The sequence below is a fragment of the Mus pahari genome, chromosome 4 (genome assembly GCF_900095145.1).
Source record: "Mus pahari chromosome 4, PAHARI_EIJ_v1.1, whole genome shotgun sequence".
NCBI classification, from domain to species: domain Eukaryota; kingdom Metazoa; phylum Chordata; class Mammalia; order Rodentia; family Muridae; genus Mus; species Mus pahari.
In genome coordinates this window covers 86,251,189-86,266,319 of record NC_034593.1, presented here as the reverse complement: position 1 = coordinate 86,266,319, position 15,131 = coordinate 86,251,189, and the positions used below count along the sequence as shown (strand labels likewise).

The following is a 15,131-nucleotide window of genomic DNA, read 5'->3' as shown; positions in this document are numbered from 1 at the left end:
ACCTCTGGCGATCTCCTTTCCAGTTTCATATCTCACACATGTCATTATTTTGGTGTAATTATTTGAAGCACTAATAGTGATTTGCTGCAGTTATTTGTCTTCCTGGCTTTACAGTTCTCCATTGTAAGACGGTGAGGAACAAAACACCTCGATGTGATACTAGATCTGTGTGATCTGAAGTTTTTAGAAACTGAAGTTTTAAGGTCCAGTTTATTGCTAATTGTTCATTGCTTCTTAGATAAAAAATGTGTTTCCCTTTAAATTCTCAAGTTGGTTTTGTTCAGCCCCAATGAATTAACTGCCTCAGCCCATTGCAGGGGCCCTGGAAACCCGGCGTCCCTGAAAGCCAGCGAAAATCAGTACTTTGGGCGCCGTGGTTCAGTACTTGCAGTCCCTGTGGTCCTGAATAGGGGGCGGGTGGAGGCTCCGCGCCTTCCTGGGGTCTCTAAGGTCTACAACATCCCTAAATGGCGCTCCCTTTGTTCTTTCATCCAACAGCCATGTGATGACTTTCAGCTCCCCTTCTGTCTTTAGGAAACCCAGTTGAGTCTCATTCGATGACCTACCAAATACACAATGCCGTCTCATGACGCTACTTTGTTTGGATACTTTCGAAAACGGGGTCTTCCTCTGTAGCCTAGCCTGGGCTATCAGAGAACTTGTTATGCAGTACAGACCTGGGACGCCGCTGCCCCAGCCTGCCCAGGACTACGATGACGGGCGAGGGCTCCCATGCGGGTCTCCAGAGAAGATGCTCAGTTCCTGTGTCCGAAAGAGCTGTCTCCCCCGGTGCGCCAAGCGCTTCCCTACTCGGGACCCGAAGCCAGCCCAGCGCCTGTCCGAGGGAACAGGTTGCCTCCCACTCCCTAGCGAGCTGCGCCGGGAACAGCACCGACGCTTAGCTGCTGAGTCCGAGTCCCGGACTCCACGGAGGAACTACAATTCCCAGTATCGGAGCTACCCGGACTCCCGGAAGCCGAGGCTTGGGCGACCGGAAGCAGCTGAGACCCAACAGGCCTGAGGTTAATTCAGCCAGGAAAGTGGGTGGGAAGGGCTGCGGGGCACCTGTCAATTCGCCACCATGAACGTGGTCTTTGCTGTGAAGCAGTATATTTCCAAAATGATAGAGGACAGCGGGCCGGGCATGAAGGTACTTCTCATGGATAAAGAAACGGTGAGTTTGCTTTTGCTCAGTGTTTTTAAAGGAAGCTCCCCCTTCCTTAGAATTGCTGGCCCCGGTCCGCGGTGGGACGTAGCATTTCACTGAGGACGACGGTCAGGTCTGCCTGGCACTGGGAGAGTTATAGAATGCTTTCCCAGTGGGTGTGCAGTCGAACCAGCTCTAACCGGTGCCAGGAGACTTCTTCTACCTGAAAGAGTGTCTGCCAAGAAGTTGTTACTGGCAACACAGGGAGGACTTTACTCAACGTTGTTTTTAAAAGTAAATTGTTGGGGCTCTGCTGAAATAACAGGCTATTTGTTGGCCACAACTTTAAAAAAAAAAAAAAACTGTAAAGGAATGGTGAAGATCCTCTTTAGAAGTTTCTGAGTTGTTCATGTTCAGAGAGAGTGGTAGGTTTCATTCTAACACATTACAGCCTGTTTTGGATAGTTAGTAAATATTATTATGTATATTAGAATTTAAATTAGCTAGTCAAATATTAATGGCAAAAGGCTTAACCATTGATGCATGTTTTTATTAGTCCGGACTAGTATAATCTTAGTTCGTTCTTTTGCTTTACAGACTGGTATAGTGAGTATGGTCTACACACAGTCAGAGATTCTTCAGAAGGAAGTATACCTCTTCGAACGAATTGATTCTCAAAATCGAGAGATCATGAAACACCTAAAAGCAATTTGTTTCCTTCGACCTACAAAGGTACCACACAAACTGAGCTGCCGTCTCTGCAGGCAAATGCAGGGTGCTGATCCGAAAGCGTTAAGAAGGCAAAATAAATGTGTGTTACCATCATTTGTGGCATCATAATTATCCTGTTTTGTCAGAGTTGTGACCTTTCTTCCTCTCCTTTCCATGCCTCAGTTCACCCCTCACAGCCAGGTTTTCCTTCTAGAGATCTTTTAGATTAATAGCTATTCCCAAAGCCACTAACTCTGGGAACCTTGATCACTTTAGTGCTGGCTTGACCTGGTACCTAGTGCTGAACACTACCGTCATATCTCTTTCCTACAGCTCTTACTATCGTGAACCTTTCTCATTTTATTTCCACCTGTCCTCAGGAACAAATCTGTCTTTATCATAAAAATCGGTGAGCTGTCACTCAGTGATGTCTATAGCGGCTCAGTCTGACTCCTTCCGTTAAACCCAGTGGTCTGGCATGAAAAGGCCCTCCTTTGGCCAGTTTGGTCTTTCTTTACATATTTAACATTCCTGCACTCCAGTTCTAGTCCTGCATTATAGCCAACTGGGCCTCTACATATTTATTCCTGTCCTTTATCTGTTTACTTCCTCTAAGAATTCATACGCCACTTTTTAGCTTTTGTATATCAACTTGCAAATCTGGCTTCAGTGCCATCTTTGCATGAAAACTATATAGCTGAGGTGGGGGTGGGATGTGCCAAAGGCTGTGTGTGAAGGATAAAGAACACCTTGCAGGAACTGGTTCTCTCCTACCTTTTGAGTCCCAGGACTCAAACTCATGTCGTCAGGCTTACCCACTGAGCCATCTCATCTCTCTGACACTCTTGTTTGTTTTAAACAAACAAACGAACAAACAACAAAAACCTTTCCTACTTCTTATTTTAATATTCTATCTTTTTGGTTTTGTTTTTGTTTTGAAACAGGCCTAGCTGACCTGGGACTCATGCTAAAAATCAGGCTGTCCACAAGTTTGCGGCAATCCTGCCTCTGCCACGGAGTGCTAGTATTGTAAATGTCTGCCACCATGCCTGGCTTTATTTCCTCTTGTCCCATGTTCATGTTTGTCAACTCCAGTGTACCTTCATTACACATGTGCATTGTGCACTTGACCAAATGCAAACCTGATTTTGTCACGATGCTGAAATCACCAAATGACTGCTCACTTCCATGGTAAAACAGATCCCTTCCTTGCTGGCTGCAGAGTGCAGCGTGGTCCAGTTCCTATCACTTTGTGAGCCTCTTTGCCCCTCCTCACTGCTACATTAGCCTTCAGTCCACTTACAGTCCCATGGTTCACTGTGCCACGTAACCTTTGCACGGACTCCCCACTCTACCTGGAACTTCTTTACTTCCTCAAGCAAATCTTCCCTGGGCTTACTGAACATTCAGCCATCTTTCTTAGGAACAGCCCCACCTTCCTGTCTGTCACTGGCCACTGTTGAAGGTGTTTGTTCTTCCACATGGTTTCACTATGTAGTCCTGGCTAGCTGCAATTTTGTGATATTTCCTTACCACCCCCACCTCTACCTCCTGAGTTCTAGGATCACAGGCATGTGATACTTATTTGACCAAGTTACATGGGTTTTGTGATTGATACCTAGCCCAGATACCACAATAAGCCCCATGATAGCAGAAATTGTATCTGGTTGTCCATCCCACTGTGTTCCCACAGTGCTTGCTACACAAAAAAAAAAAATGTTTAAGAAATAGTTGCTAAATTAATGTGGGAATTTTTTTTCACATTTTAGCTTTCAGACATGAAATTTTGGTCATTAAGAGGGGTCTTAGAGATGACTTAGTTCATTATCATATTTTGACCTTTTTATCTGGCCTTAAAAAGAAGTAATACTAGACTTAGATTAATTGTTAAAAACAGTTCCTAATATTATAAAGTGAGTTTGACATGGTAACACATGCCTACGATTCCAACACTTGGGAAGTAGAGGCAGAAGCTCAGAGTCAACCTTAGCTACATAGTACATTTAAGACCCACTTAGGCTACATGAGATTCTATCTCAAACATCAACAAAAGGGGGCTGGAGAATGGCTCAGCAGTCAGGGTCACTTGCTACACAATTATGAGAATCCCAGCCCCACATGACTAGCTGGGCATCCCTATACACCTTAACCCCAGGTTCAAGAGGAGTGGAGACCAGGTCTCTGGGATTTGCTGGCTTTCAGCCTAGGGAGAGACTCTGCCTCAAATGAATAGACAGAAAGTGCTAGAAAAGGACACCCAGAACCCTTCTCTGGCCTCCTAGTACATGCACACACGCACACACACACACACACACACACACACACACACACACACATGCCTATCCAGATACACATGCAAATAACTACATTTCTTAATGGCATAATATACATGTTTATGAAGATAACTTTTCTGTAGTTTAAATGTAAACAATAACATAATGACTCCCCTCCACCCCCATTGAGTAGATGTGGTACATTCCTGTTCAATTTGCTTGCTTGCTATCAAGACAGGGTCTGGCTGTGTCATCCAGGCTGACTTCAAACCCACATCCTCTTGGTTTCTGCCTTGTGAGTGCTGGGATTTGTGCACAGCATTACCCCCAGTAGCAGCATACATTGCTTAAAATTATTTTTAACACTAGTGGCATGATTTAAACAAAATTTGAAGTGTTTAGTTTAAAATATATTAACAGGGATACAATCAAGCAGTCGAGCCTTTTTGTCCTTACAAATTTTAGTTTTAAGACCTGATTTAATTTGAACTTTAACCATGTATTCTGGTATGAAAAAAACAGACCAACTGTTAGAATGGTCTGTGGATAGAGTTCTCACGTTCCGACTGTATAAAAAGAGCTGAGCAGAAGAGACGGCTCAGTACTTAAGACTGTCTACTGCTCTTACAGAGGACCCCAGTGTGATGCCCACCGCCTTGTGTTGGGCAGCTCACAACCACCTGTAACTTGAGCCCACATGGAGTCTGACGCCTCTGTCCTTCACTGCAACTATGTGTGCACACAGACACATACTCACATAGTTAAAAAATTAAGTCTTAAATGGGCTGATTTTTTTTTTACTTCTATCATTTTTTATTTATTTTAAAATAATGTAATTATCGAAGGGCTCTCAGGCTAATACTTACACATAGTTCATGAACACTGTAGTTGTGAACTCTGAGACTTCAGTAAGTTAAAAGCCAAAGTAAATACACTTAACTATATTTTCTCTTGTTTTTAAAGAACTACACATATTTTGGTGTTCTAAGTAAGAAATTGAATCAGATGAATACAATTTATTGGTAAACAGCTTGAGGCAGATTTGTAGTTAGTAGCAATTTTATGTTATATTTCAACATGTGTCCTTTAGTTTTACATTAATTTAACCAACAAAATACAGGCAACTTATACTTAGCATACAGGCAACTTACACTTAGCATACTTATCTATATGAAAGTGTTCAAGATTCTGATTAGTGTACTCTTTGTTTGCAGCCTTCATTACCCACTGTATGGACAATCTTGACCTCAGCACACTGTTAGGCACGGTACTTACTAATTTTTAAAGTTACATTTATTATGGAGGCTGCAGGACAGTTTTCAGGAGCCGGTTCTCCCCTCCCACCAGGTGCATTACAGGGACGCAGCTCAGATCATCAGACAGGTTGCAGATGCTCTTCTCTGCTAAGCCATCTTGCCAGCCCTTCCTTATCCCTTTCACTGAAGCGCCTCTGCTCATGCTTTGTTTATTCTTTGTTTTCTAGGAGAATGTGGAATATCTGATCCAGGAGCTCCGAAGACCCAAGTACAGCATATATTTTATTTGTAAGTACAGTCATTCACTTTTCAAATCATGGATGTGTGTCCCAGGTAGTCTATGATATTGAGTAACTTGTATCATCAAGTTCACTGAACTCATCACCTAAAAGCTTGTGTGTTCCAAGTATTAAAAGTATTCTGGGAATGGACCGATAGCTCAGCTGTTAAGGAAACAAGCTGTTCTTCCAGTTCCAGAAGATCCAGTGCCATCTCTGGACTCCACAGATACTGCATACACATGAAGCACAAACATACATGCAGGCAAAATATACATAAAATAAAATGGAATAAACCTTTAAAAATTAGGTAATTGCCATCATCCTCTTTCTGAAATCAAAATAACAATTTCCATTCATCAGTGGTGGCTTAGATAAAAGTTTTATTTCACTTTGCATTTTAAAAACTTATTTATTTATATATTTTATGTATCTAAGTACATTGATGCTGTCTTCAGATGCCTGTAACGGGCATCAGATCCCGTTACAGATGGTCGTGAGCCACCATATGGTTGCTGGGAATTGAACTCAGGACCTCTGGAAAAACAGTCAGTGCTCTTAAGCGCTGAGCCATCTCTCCAGCCCTCACTTTGCATTTTAAAAGGCTGGTTTATAAGCCAAAAGTTATAAGTAGTCAAACAGCATGTTTTTCTTCCCTCAAAATGTTTCCTGTGTTTCACCTCTAAATTGAGGTATAGAAAATAATTTATTTGGGGGTAAGGATATACAGGAGCTTATTGTATTTGTTGTTTTATGTGATTCATGAAAGGATGCATCACCAAGCAGTTATCTCTTGGGGGTGTACAAGAGGGGAAGTCTGGAAATGAACTCGGTTCATATCTACTCAAGATTGATTTGGATTTTCTTCCATTCTGCTATGGAAGTTACAGTTGTTGTCCTCTAGGGGTCATCATTGCTCTTTGTAGAATTAGTAAAGTCTGGCGCTGGTTCCAAAAATAGGGAGCAAACCTAGCACTCCGAAAGCAGGACCCTTAGCCTGGTGTGGTGGTGCACGCCTGGAATCCCAGCACTCAGGAGCAGAGGCAGACAGAGCTCCACCACCCTGGTCTACATAGTGAGTCCCAGACTAGCCAAAGCTGCGTAGAGAGACCTTGTCTCTAAAACAAAGACAAAGTAGAACATTTAAGAGGATTTCAAGCTTTGGGGGTTTAGATTGTTGTCTAAGATATACATATTTCTTTCACCATATATTACTATTTAATGATGCCAATGGCAGCACACACCTTTAATCCAAGCATCCTGGAGGCAGAGGCAGGCGGATCTCTGAGTTTGAGGCTAGCCTGGTCTACAGAGCAAGTTCTAGGACAGGCAGGACTACACAGAGAAACCCTGTCTCAGAAAAACAAAAACAAAGGAATTAATAATGCCCAAATTAACTTTAAATAATATTTTAAACTCTATAAAGAGCTGTTTCATATTTTATTTCACTTGAGCCTTTACAGCATCTATCATCTACCAGGTAAAACTATATTTAATAGTTTCTCCTCCTAGAAATGTGTCAGCTGTGAGGCCAGCTTGGCCATGTGTCTCTGTCTCTTACCATCTGAGGCCCTGCACTTCCCTCCACTGCCTGCGGGAGTCCTCTCAACATGTGGCCTCTAAATGTTGCACTAGAACTGTGAACCAATATAGAGCTTTTTTCTTTTAATTTACCCAGACAGTGATATTGTGCTACTGACACAGGAAACAAATTAAAGTGATACTAGTTATAAAAATGACAGAGATCCTGTGTGCCAGTCTCCCCTAATGTGGCATCTGACATGACAGTGGTGCAGTGTCACATCTGGTGTATTAACTCGACATAGTCAAGCAGCTCCGCCTTTCTGTCCCCACAAGGATCCCTGTGTTGCCCTTTTATTGACCATATTCACTTCTACCCCAACTCCATCCTTCCCCCTGGCACTGCCTCTCTGTTCTTCTTCCTGTAACATTTGTTATTCTAAGAATGCTCTGTAGGTAGAAGAGCGCATTGCCTTGGGGTTGGCTTTTTTCATTCAGCACAGATCTGGTTGTTATATGCATGAGTTACTTTCTCTTTCCTCCTGAGTAGTATCCCACTGTGTTCATTAACTCACCACTGAAGGACAGCTGACTTGTTCCAGTGTAACTGCCTGAGATGCAGCTGTTATAAACCTCTGAAAGGGTTTCTGCATGAACATGGCCCCATTTCTTTGGATGAATGACAGATGCTGGGCCATATGGTAGTGGTGTATTTAGTATTTTCCTGAGGAACCACACCGTTTCCTGTCCCCACCCTGGCAGTGTCAGGGTAGCCCATGATCCCTGCACACTTGCCATCATTTTAGCCACAGTGTGGTGGGTGGGGCCTCCACCAAGCAGCAGTGAGGGAGTGAAGAAAAGACACACACACAGACATAAGTAGAGAAAAGCTGGACTCAGGTGGGCGTGTACACTAACAGCAGTAACAGCTATATACTAACCAGGAACCTCAGTGAGTTTATTATGAACGGGGAAGGATAATGGCCGAGTGGTTTAGCTCAGTGGTTCTCAACTTTATGACCCCTTTGGGAAACAAATGATCCTTTGACAGGGGTCACATATCGGATATTTATATTATAATTCATAGCAGTAGCAAAATTACAATTATGAGGTAATAATGAAAGTAATTTTGTGGCTGGGGTCAGCACAACATGAAGAACTGTAGTAAAATGTCACAGAATTTGGACAGTTGAGAACCACGGATTAGCTAGTTTCACAGAACGTCTCTGTAGGAGAAAGAGCAGTCTCTAGCTGCAGACATCAGGAGGAGCAAGCTGCAGTTGCTAGTTTTCACACAAACGGCCAACATTCTAACTCCCACTAGAGGAAGACTTTGCCATCCATCTGAGCCACAGCACAAGGTTTTGCTAATTTCCCAATTCGCTAATTTCCTAATTTCTGAGGCATTGGTCCTTAATGTGGTCATGCCCAAGTGTAGTCATTTTAATATTTTTTTAAATCAAATTACAAGCTACAGCCTCATATATGCATATATATGTATATAATATGTTTCTTTGAGTTCTGTCTTTCAGTCAATATATAATAGAAGCATTCTTTCTCTGAGTTTCTTTGCTGAAAATGGAATGGGGTCATGTAGTAAAAGACCTCATTTCCTCCACACAGTGTCCCTGCACAACAAAGAATAGTAAGTCTAATATTTTTAAAGATTGTATGATTTGGGCTAGAAATCTATAACACAGAAGAAAATTACATTAGTACAAAATTCTATAAAATATCAACTACTGAAGTTCGTAGGATATAGCAACCAACCTTAGGATTTTATTTGGTTAAAGTAAACCAAATAAGTTACTATTTAGGAACTTTATTCACTATAGACTTTTAGCACAATCTAAGTGAACACTAAACTGGCCTGCCGCTCACTTCACTGTTAATAATTTGAGGTCTGCAAATCTCTTACTCAACAGGCCCTTTTTATTAAAGAAAACTGTTTTAAAACACCATAGAAGCCAGGCGTGGTGGCGCACACCTTTAATCCCAGCACTTGGGAGGCAGAGGCAGGTAGATTTCTGAGTTCGAGGCCAGCCTGGTCTACAGAGTGAGTTGCAGGACAGCCAGGGCTATATAGAGAAACCCTGTCTCGAAAAACCAAAACAAACAAACAAACAAACAAAAAACCAACAACCAAAACCAAAAACACTATAGAAAATGTCAATATACTGCATATACATAAAACAGTATGATTATGATAAATCCGGTGTACCCAGCCACACACAGTCTTGTTTTAATATGTTCCCATCTTCTACCCACCAATATTTTTAAAAATGAATCTAAAATGTCATATAAGATTTATTTACCAGTATTTCATTATGCATCTTTAATAGAGATAGATTCATGGGACTAGAAATGAAAAGTAACTCCTGTTTTCAGGAACTCAACTCAGTTGTCAGATTTCAAATTCTCTCCTATCTGACTGTTCGTCCATCTGTCCATCCATCCATCCACCCACCTACCCACCCACCCACCCACCTACCCGTCTGTCTGTCTGTCTATCTATCTGTCTGTCTGTCTGTCTGTCTGTCTGTCCGTCCGTCTGTCCATCCATCCATCCATCCACCCACCCACCCATCCATCCATCCATCCACCCATCCATCCGTCTCTTCATTGTTTGAGTCTGGACTAAAGTAAGTCTCGCTCATCAAATCTTACTTGTCAATGTGCTGAGCTTCCCTGGTTTCCTATAGGACCTCTTCTTTCAAGAAGCTGGTTTACTGAGGAAGCAGGTATGTTTTCTACAGATGCCATCTTCTTGATTTCATCAGTGTGGGGTAGTTCTACATACTCCAAGTTAAAAATGTCCCTTTATCCATATGAGTCTGTAAGTAGATAAAGAACTTGAAATGGATTAAGTTTTGATTTCTTTTTGGCAAGAATACAAAATAGGTGATTCTGTATAGCTTCTCTGGTTGTTTCTTCTAGTGATATTTTTAGTGAAATTAGTGTTTAGAGGTTATTCAATGAGGAGTTGGAGGGTGAAGTATTCTATCATTCACATCCCATGGGGTTTTTAGATGAAAATGTTTCTATTAAAAAAAAAATCTTCCCTCGTCTTTTATTTAATACAACTTACATATAAAAGAGAGGAGAAAAGTTTGCTTTATTCCCTATAATTATCACCTAAGGTAACTATTTGAGTTTGTAGTGTCTTCTGATGTCTTCAGTGATGGTTTTTTTAAAATATTAATTTGGAAATTTAAACATATTTGTGCTCCTTATTCCAGCCTAAAGGTATATGGCTGTGCCGTGTGCCACACTATGTGCTAAACTTCACCGGTTCTTTAGGCTTTACCACTGGCCTGTTTAAGTCTAATTGCAGCAAAACTGATGCCACTTGAGTCCAGTGCAATGTGTCTGTTTCAGATTTCAGTAATGTGATCAGCAAGAGTGATGTGAAGTCGCTGGCTGAAGCTGATGAGCAGGAAGTTGTGGCTGAAGTTCAGGTAAAGGTGTGGGTCCTGGAGCATTCCTTGGGTTGTCCCTGTTAAAAGATTTTAGTCTAAAAATAAGGAAGGTGCTGTCTGGTCAGACAAAATCAACATGCACACACCAGACAAGGCTTATATTTAGAAACTTTGCAGGAGGTTCTAAGTTGGCTAGAAAGAGAAGTCATGGAATCAGCAGGAAGGAGCAGGGGAGCTGATTCACTGGGGGACATTTTCACAGTTGGGGAAGAGTCAGATGTGTTCCTTGTCAGTTCACGATAGTTCCTGGGCCTTCATCAGTAAGACTGCATGCCTGGGAGAGAAGAAGGATCAAAGACTGAGTGAGGGTTCCCCTCTGGTTGAGAGACTTATAATTGGGGAACTAATAGCTAGCCTTTGTCACTAAGGTAGAACTTGGAATCTCCTAATTATTTATTTTGTATGCTATATGATATCTACAGCAGTGTTTTGCTTTTTACTAATTGAAAATTTACTTTGGTGTGTATACTTCAGCTTTTTAAAAGAACATTTATCATTGCTGTATTTTATAGTTAGTTCAATTCCACCATATTGACCATTGCTACTCACTTGAACATCTTGTACCTCTTCACCTTATATGTTTCCATATGTGACTGTGGTACTTGATGCAACTGCAGTCCATAGTGCTCAGTGCAGCTGCAGTCCTAGTGCTTGATGCAGTTGGAGTCCATGGACTGACTAACCCTGATTCTTTTTATCTGCAGGAATTTTATGGTGATTACATTGCGGTGAATCCACATTTGTTTTCTCTCAATATTTTGGGCTGCTGTCAGGTATGGAAGGCTAAGATTTTCAAAATAAGTTAATCAAGTGGAAATTAATTCAACAAGTAATGAATTAAAAGAAAAAAGAAAATATTTTCTTTTAATGTTTTTAACTAAAAGGGTCGAAATTGGGATCCAGCCCAGCTATCAAGAACGACTCAAGGGCTGACAGCTCTGCTGCTGTCTCTGAAGAAGTGCCCCATGATTCGTTATCAGCTTTCATCAGAGGCTGCAAAGAGACTGGGAGAATGTGTTAAGGTATAGTATTCCCTGTCCCCAGTTCTAAGACCTCAAGGCTAGTCATTTCCCCGTAATAGTTAGGCAATATCTGAAATGCCAGGCATGGTGGTGCATGCCTTGGCAAGCAGATCTCTGTGAGTTCAAGGCCAGCCTGGTCTACATAGCAAGTTCCAGGCCAGACATGGCTACACAGTGAGACCCTGTCTCAAAATAAATAAAATAAATAGATAAAAAGATGAGAGAAAGAAGAAAGGAAGAAAGCAAAAGATGTGACATGTTAGTTTTATTGGCAAAGAAGTATGACTACATAATTCAAAATAATAAAAAGGAATGAACTAGCACCATTACCCTTAGGTTTAACCTAAGAAATATGCACAGCTATTTAACTTTAGGGACCCAACTGAATCACTTGTAAAGTAGGGTTTCAAGGCCTGACTTCTTAAATAGCGTGCTACAACTCCATGAAGGTTTTGGATCCTTTTACAGGAGGCCCATGTGGGAGGGAAAACTGCACACGCAATGTGTTTTTATTCACCTGTCGTCTCTCTTCGCGCTAACTGCTTAACCAGACCTCTCCTCTCTTCCATCCACAGCACGTGATTAGTAAAGAGTACGAACTCTTTGAATTCCGACGGACAGAGGTTCCTCCACTGCTTCTCATTCTGGATCGCTGTGATGACGCCATCACCCCACTGCTCAACCAGGTGCAGAATCTTTGTTAGCAGAAAGAAGGATGGTTTTGTGTGGCACTCATTAACACACAGATATGGAAATCCCATCCATTCTACCCTCCCCCTTGCTTTCAGCTGTTCTTGGTTGTGCTATACATTCTGTGGTGTGTTAGTGTCCTGTCATTCGTGCTGGCTTCTGCCTCTCCTCCTGTCCCTCCTGCTGCTGTCCCTCTGTCATCAAGGCAGCTTCTAAGCTCTGGACTCCACTTCCCAGGGTCTCCTTTTCTGACTTTCCTGCTCAAACGTTGGTCTAACCCCAGCCTCTTGCAGTAACAGTGAAACAGGCACCCATTCAATTCCTTCTTTGATTTTTTTCTTCAACCTGCATTCTACAAAACCCAAGTTTTTAAGGACTACTCTCAGCTTACAGTTCCTGGCCTAAAACCTTTGTTGTTCCCATTTACCCACTGGGTTAGAGACAGTCTCCTGATTGTGGCACCTGAGCACATTCAGGGTGTGTACCCACCTTCACATAAAAGCCTCCAGCTTCCTGTGGCAGAGGTGCTGCCTCGTTTCCTGCCATTGTGCCTTGAGTGTGACTGCTGTCTAAGGGAGGTGTCCGGATGCCTTCTCCTCCCCACTTCACCTGGCACAACTTCTCTCCCTGGAAACCATGGGGAAGCCGGAGAGCAGCCTTCTAAAGACTGCTTCAGCAGACAGGGTGCGCTTCCCCCTCAGGATGTGGAGACTTTGTCTCTTCTGCCTCATGCTGCACCTGCCGAGGGGCACCTTTGGTTGTTTTGACAGTCTCGGATAGCGCTCATGGGGTAGCCTGTGTCCCCTCGTGCTTGTTATTCTGCGAGTTAAGCAAGCGGTTCCTTGAATGTAGCTCTGCACTGTGTGTGGTGATCTTGGATTTAGAGGGAAGCTCTCTCCTCCATGTCAGTTTCTCTCAGCAAATAGTAATGTCAGTGCCAAGGGTAACCCACTGTGCAAGGAAGCCCCTCTGTAGAATACGGTAACATCTGTAGAATACAGTAACATCTGGCCACCAAAGGAACTTGATAGCAGAGACAAGCAAAGGAGGGAGAGAGAAATCTGGAGAAATGGCTGAGTGGATAAGAATACATACTGCTCTTGCAGAGGACTTGAGTTCTATGGCCCAGCCCCAACACTGGGCAGCTCACAGCCACTTTTAACTCCTGTTCCAATGAATCCAACACCCTGCCTGGCCTTTGCAGGCAGTACACTCATCCACAAACCCACATTCAAACTTAAATAATTAAAAATAAAATTAAAATCTTTTTTTAAATAGTAGAAAGAAAAGTAATAATCTATAATTCTGTATCCCAAAGAAAAACAGATTTCACTGAGAACCTATAACTGTGTGTACTGATCTAGGTATTGTATGTAAGGGTTAAAAGAGAGAGTCTCTTGTTCTAAACAAAACAAAACAAAACAAAAACCCCTGTGTCCTAAAAGGAGGAGAAACTAGCTTTTACTTGTAGAGTAAGTGCTGTGGACAAACCATGGGCTCTCTCCCGTTGGCTGTGCTCACTAAATGCCCAGGGGAGCAGGCTTACTCAGGGTCCTCTTGGCAAATCTGTATTTTTGTTGTTTTTGTTCTGGAGGTTGAAAACCCCCTTTCTTTTCCTTTTTTATGTCTTTGGGCGTTTTGCCTGTGTATGTGACTTTGCGACACCTGTATGCCTGTTGCCATTGGAGGCCAGAAAGGCACTTAATTCCCCTGGAGCTGGATTCATAGGCAGCTGTGAACCACCATATGGGTGCTAGGATCTGAACTTCAGGTCCTTTGGAAAACCAGCCAGTGTTCTTAACCACTGAACAATCTTTTCCATCCTTTGACAAATCTTTCAGGCAATAAAGCACCTTCTTTTGGGCGAGAGGTGGCTCAGTGTTAAGAGTACCGATTGCTCTTCCAGATGATGCAAGTTCACTTCCCGTAGGATCTGATGCCCTCTTTGGCTTCCAAAGACATCAACACACATGTGGCACACACACATATACACAAATTGACAAAATTTAAAGTGCTCTCCTTTATTACATCTTAAATTCGTTCTTTTAAAAAAAATGTGGGTGCTTTACCTAAATGTATGTTTGTGCAACAAGAGTGTGCCTGGTACTCATGGAGGCCAGCAAGGAGGCAAGGGAGGAAGCTCCTGGGACTGGAGCTGCAGACAGTTGGGAGCTGCCACAGGATGCTGGGAATTGAACCTGGATCTCTGAAGAACAGCCAGTGTTCTTAACCACTGAGCCATCTCTCCAGCCCCTTAAATTACTTCTTAATAAATTTAATTGTAAATATATGTATAAATACATCTAGCTTGTATTCTAGATGTAGTAGTAACTTGCTAAAAGATTCTTAGTTTTGTAAAAATACAGTCTCCATAAATGGTGAGAAGGCAAATTTTTGGCATTTTACCTTTCTTGTTTCTAACCAAGCAAATTTACATTTTTGAAGGCTGTAATAAATCAATCCTTCACAATTCATACTCAGTTAAAAACATAAGATAGAATGGACCCAAGGCAAGTGTCTGATATGCAGTGTTGTGATTAACTCACAAGGGCTTTTCTGATAATATTAGTGTTCCCAGGATAAATATAGCACCACTCAGATCTGCAAGAACACACTTCTCAGGCAGCTGAGAACCTCAGAAACATGCAGGAACTGGTGCAGCTTGTAACTGCACTACCAATATAGCCCTAGCTGGGAAGCCAAAAATATGCACTTAATTCACAGGCAAAAATCAGAGCTAATGATAGCTGCAGT

General features: G+C 42.2%; 1 protein-coding gene across 1 annotated transcript in view; it reads left to right on the top strand.

Moving 5' to 3' along the window:
* Nucleotides 1–387: 387 nt before the first annotated feature.
* The window catches only part of Vps45 (vacuolar protein sorting 45 homolog), a 60,067-nt gene continuing 45,323 nt past the window's right edge, over nucleotides 388–15,131 (top strand). Inside the window, exons 1-7 of the mRNA XM_021195537.1 lie at nucleotides 388–1,174; nucleotides 1,745–1,879; nucleotides 5,615–5,675; nucleotides 10,565–10,644; nucleotides 11,370–11,438; nucleotides 11,550–11,687; nucleotides 12,263–12,373. Coding sequence (XP_021051196.1) covers nucleotides 1,082–1,174; nucleotides 1,745–1,879; nucleotides 5,615–5,675; nucleotides 10,565–10,644; nucleotides 11,370–11,438; nucleotides 11,550–11,687; nucleotides 12,263–12,373 — 687 coding nt within the window. The 5' untranslated portion in view covers nucleotides 388–1,081. The remainder of the gene's footprint in view (nucleotides 1,175–1,744; nucleotides 1,880–5,614; nucleotides 5,676–10,564; nucleotides 10,645–11,369; nucleotides 11,439–11,549; nucleotides 11,688–12,262; nucleotides 12,374–15,131) is intronic.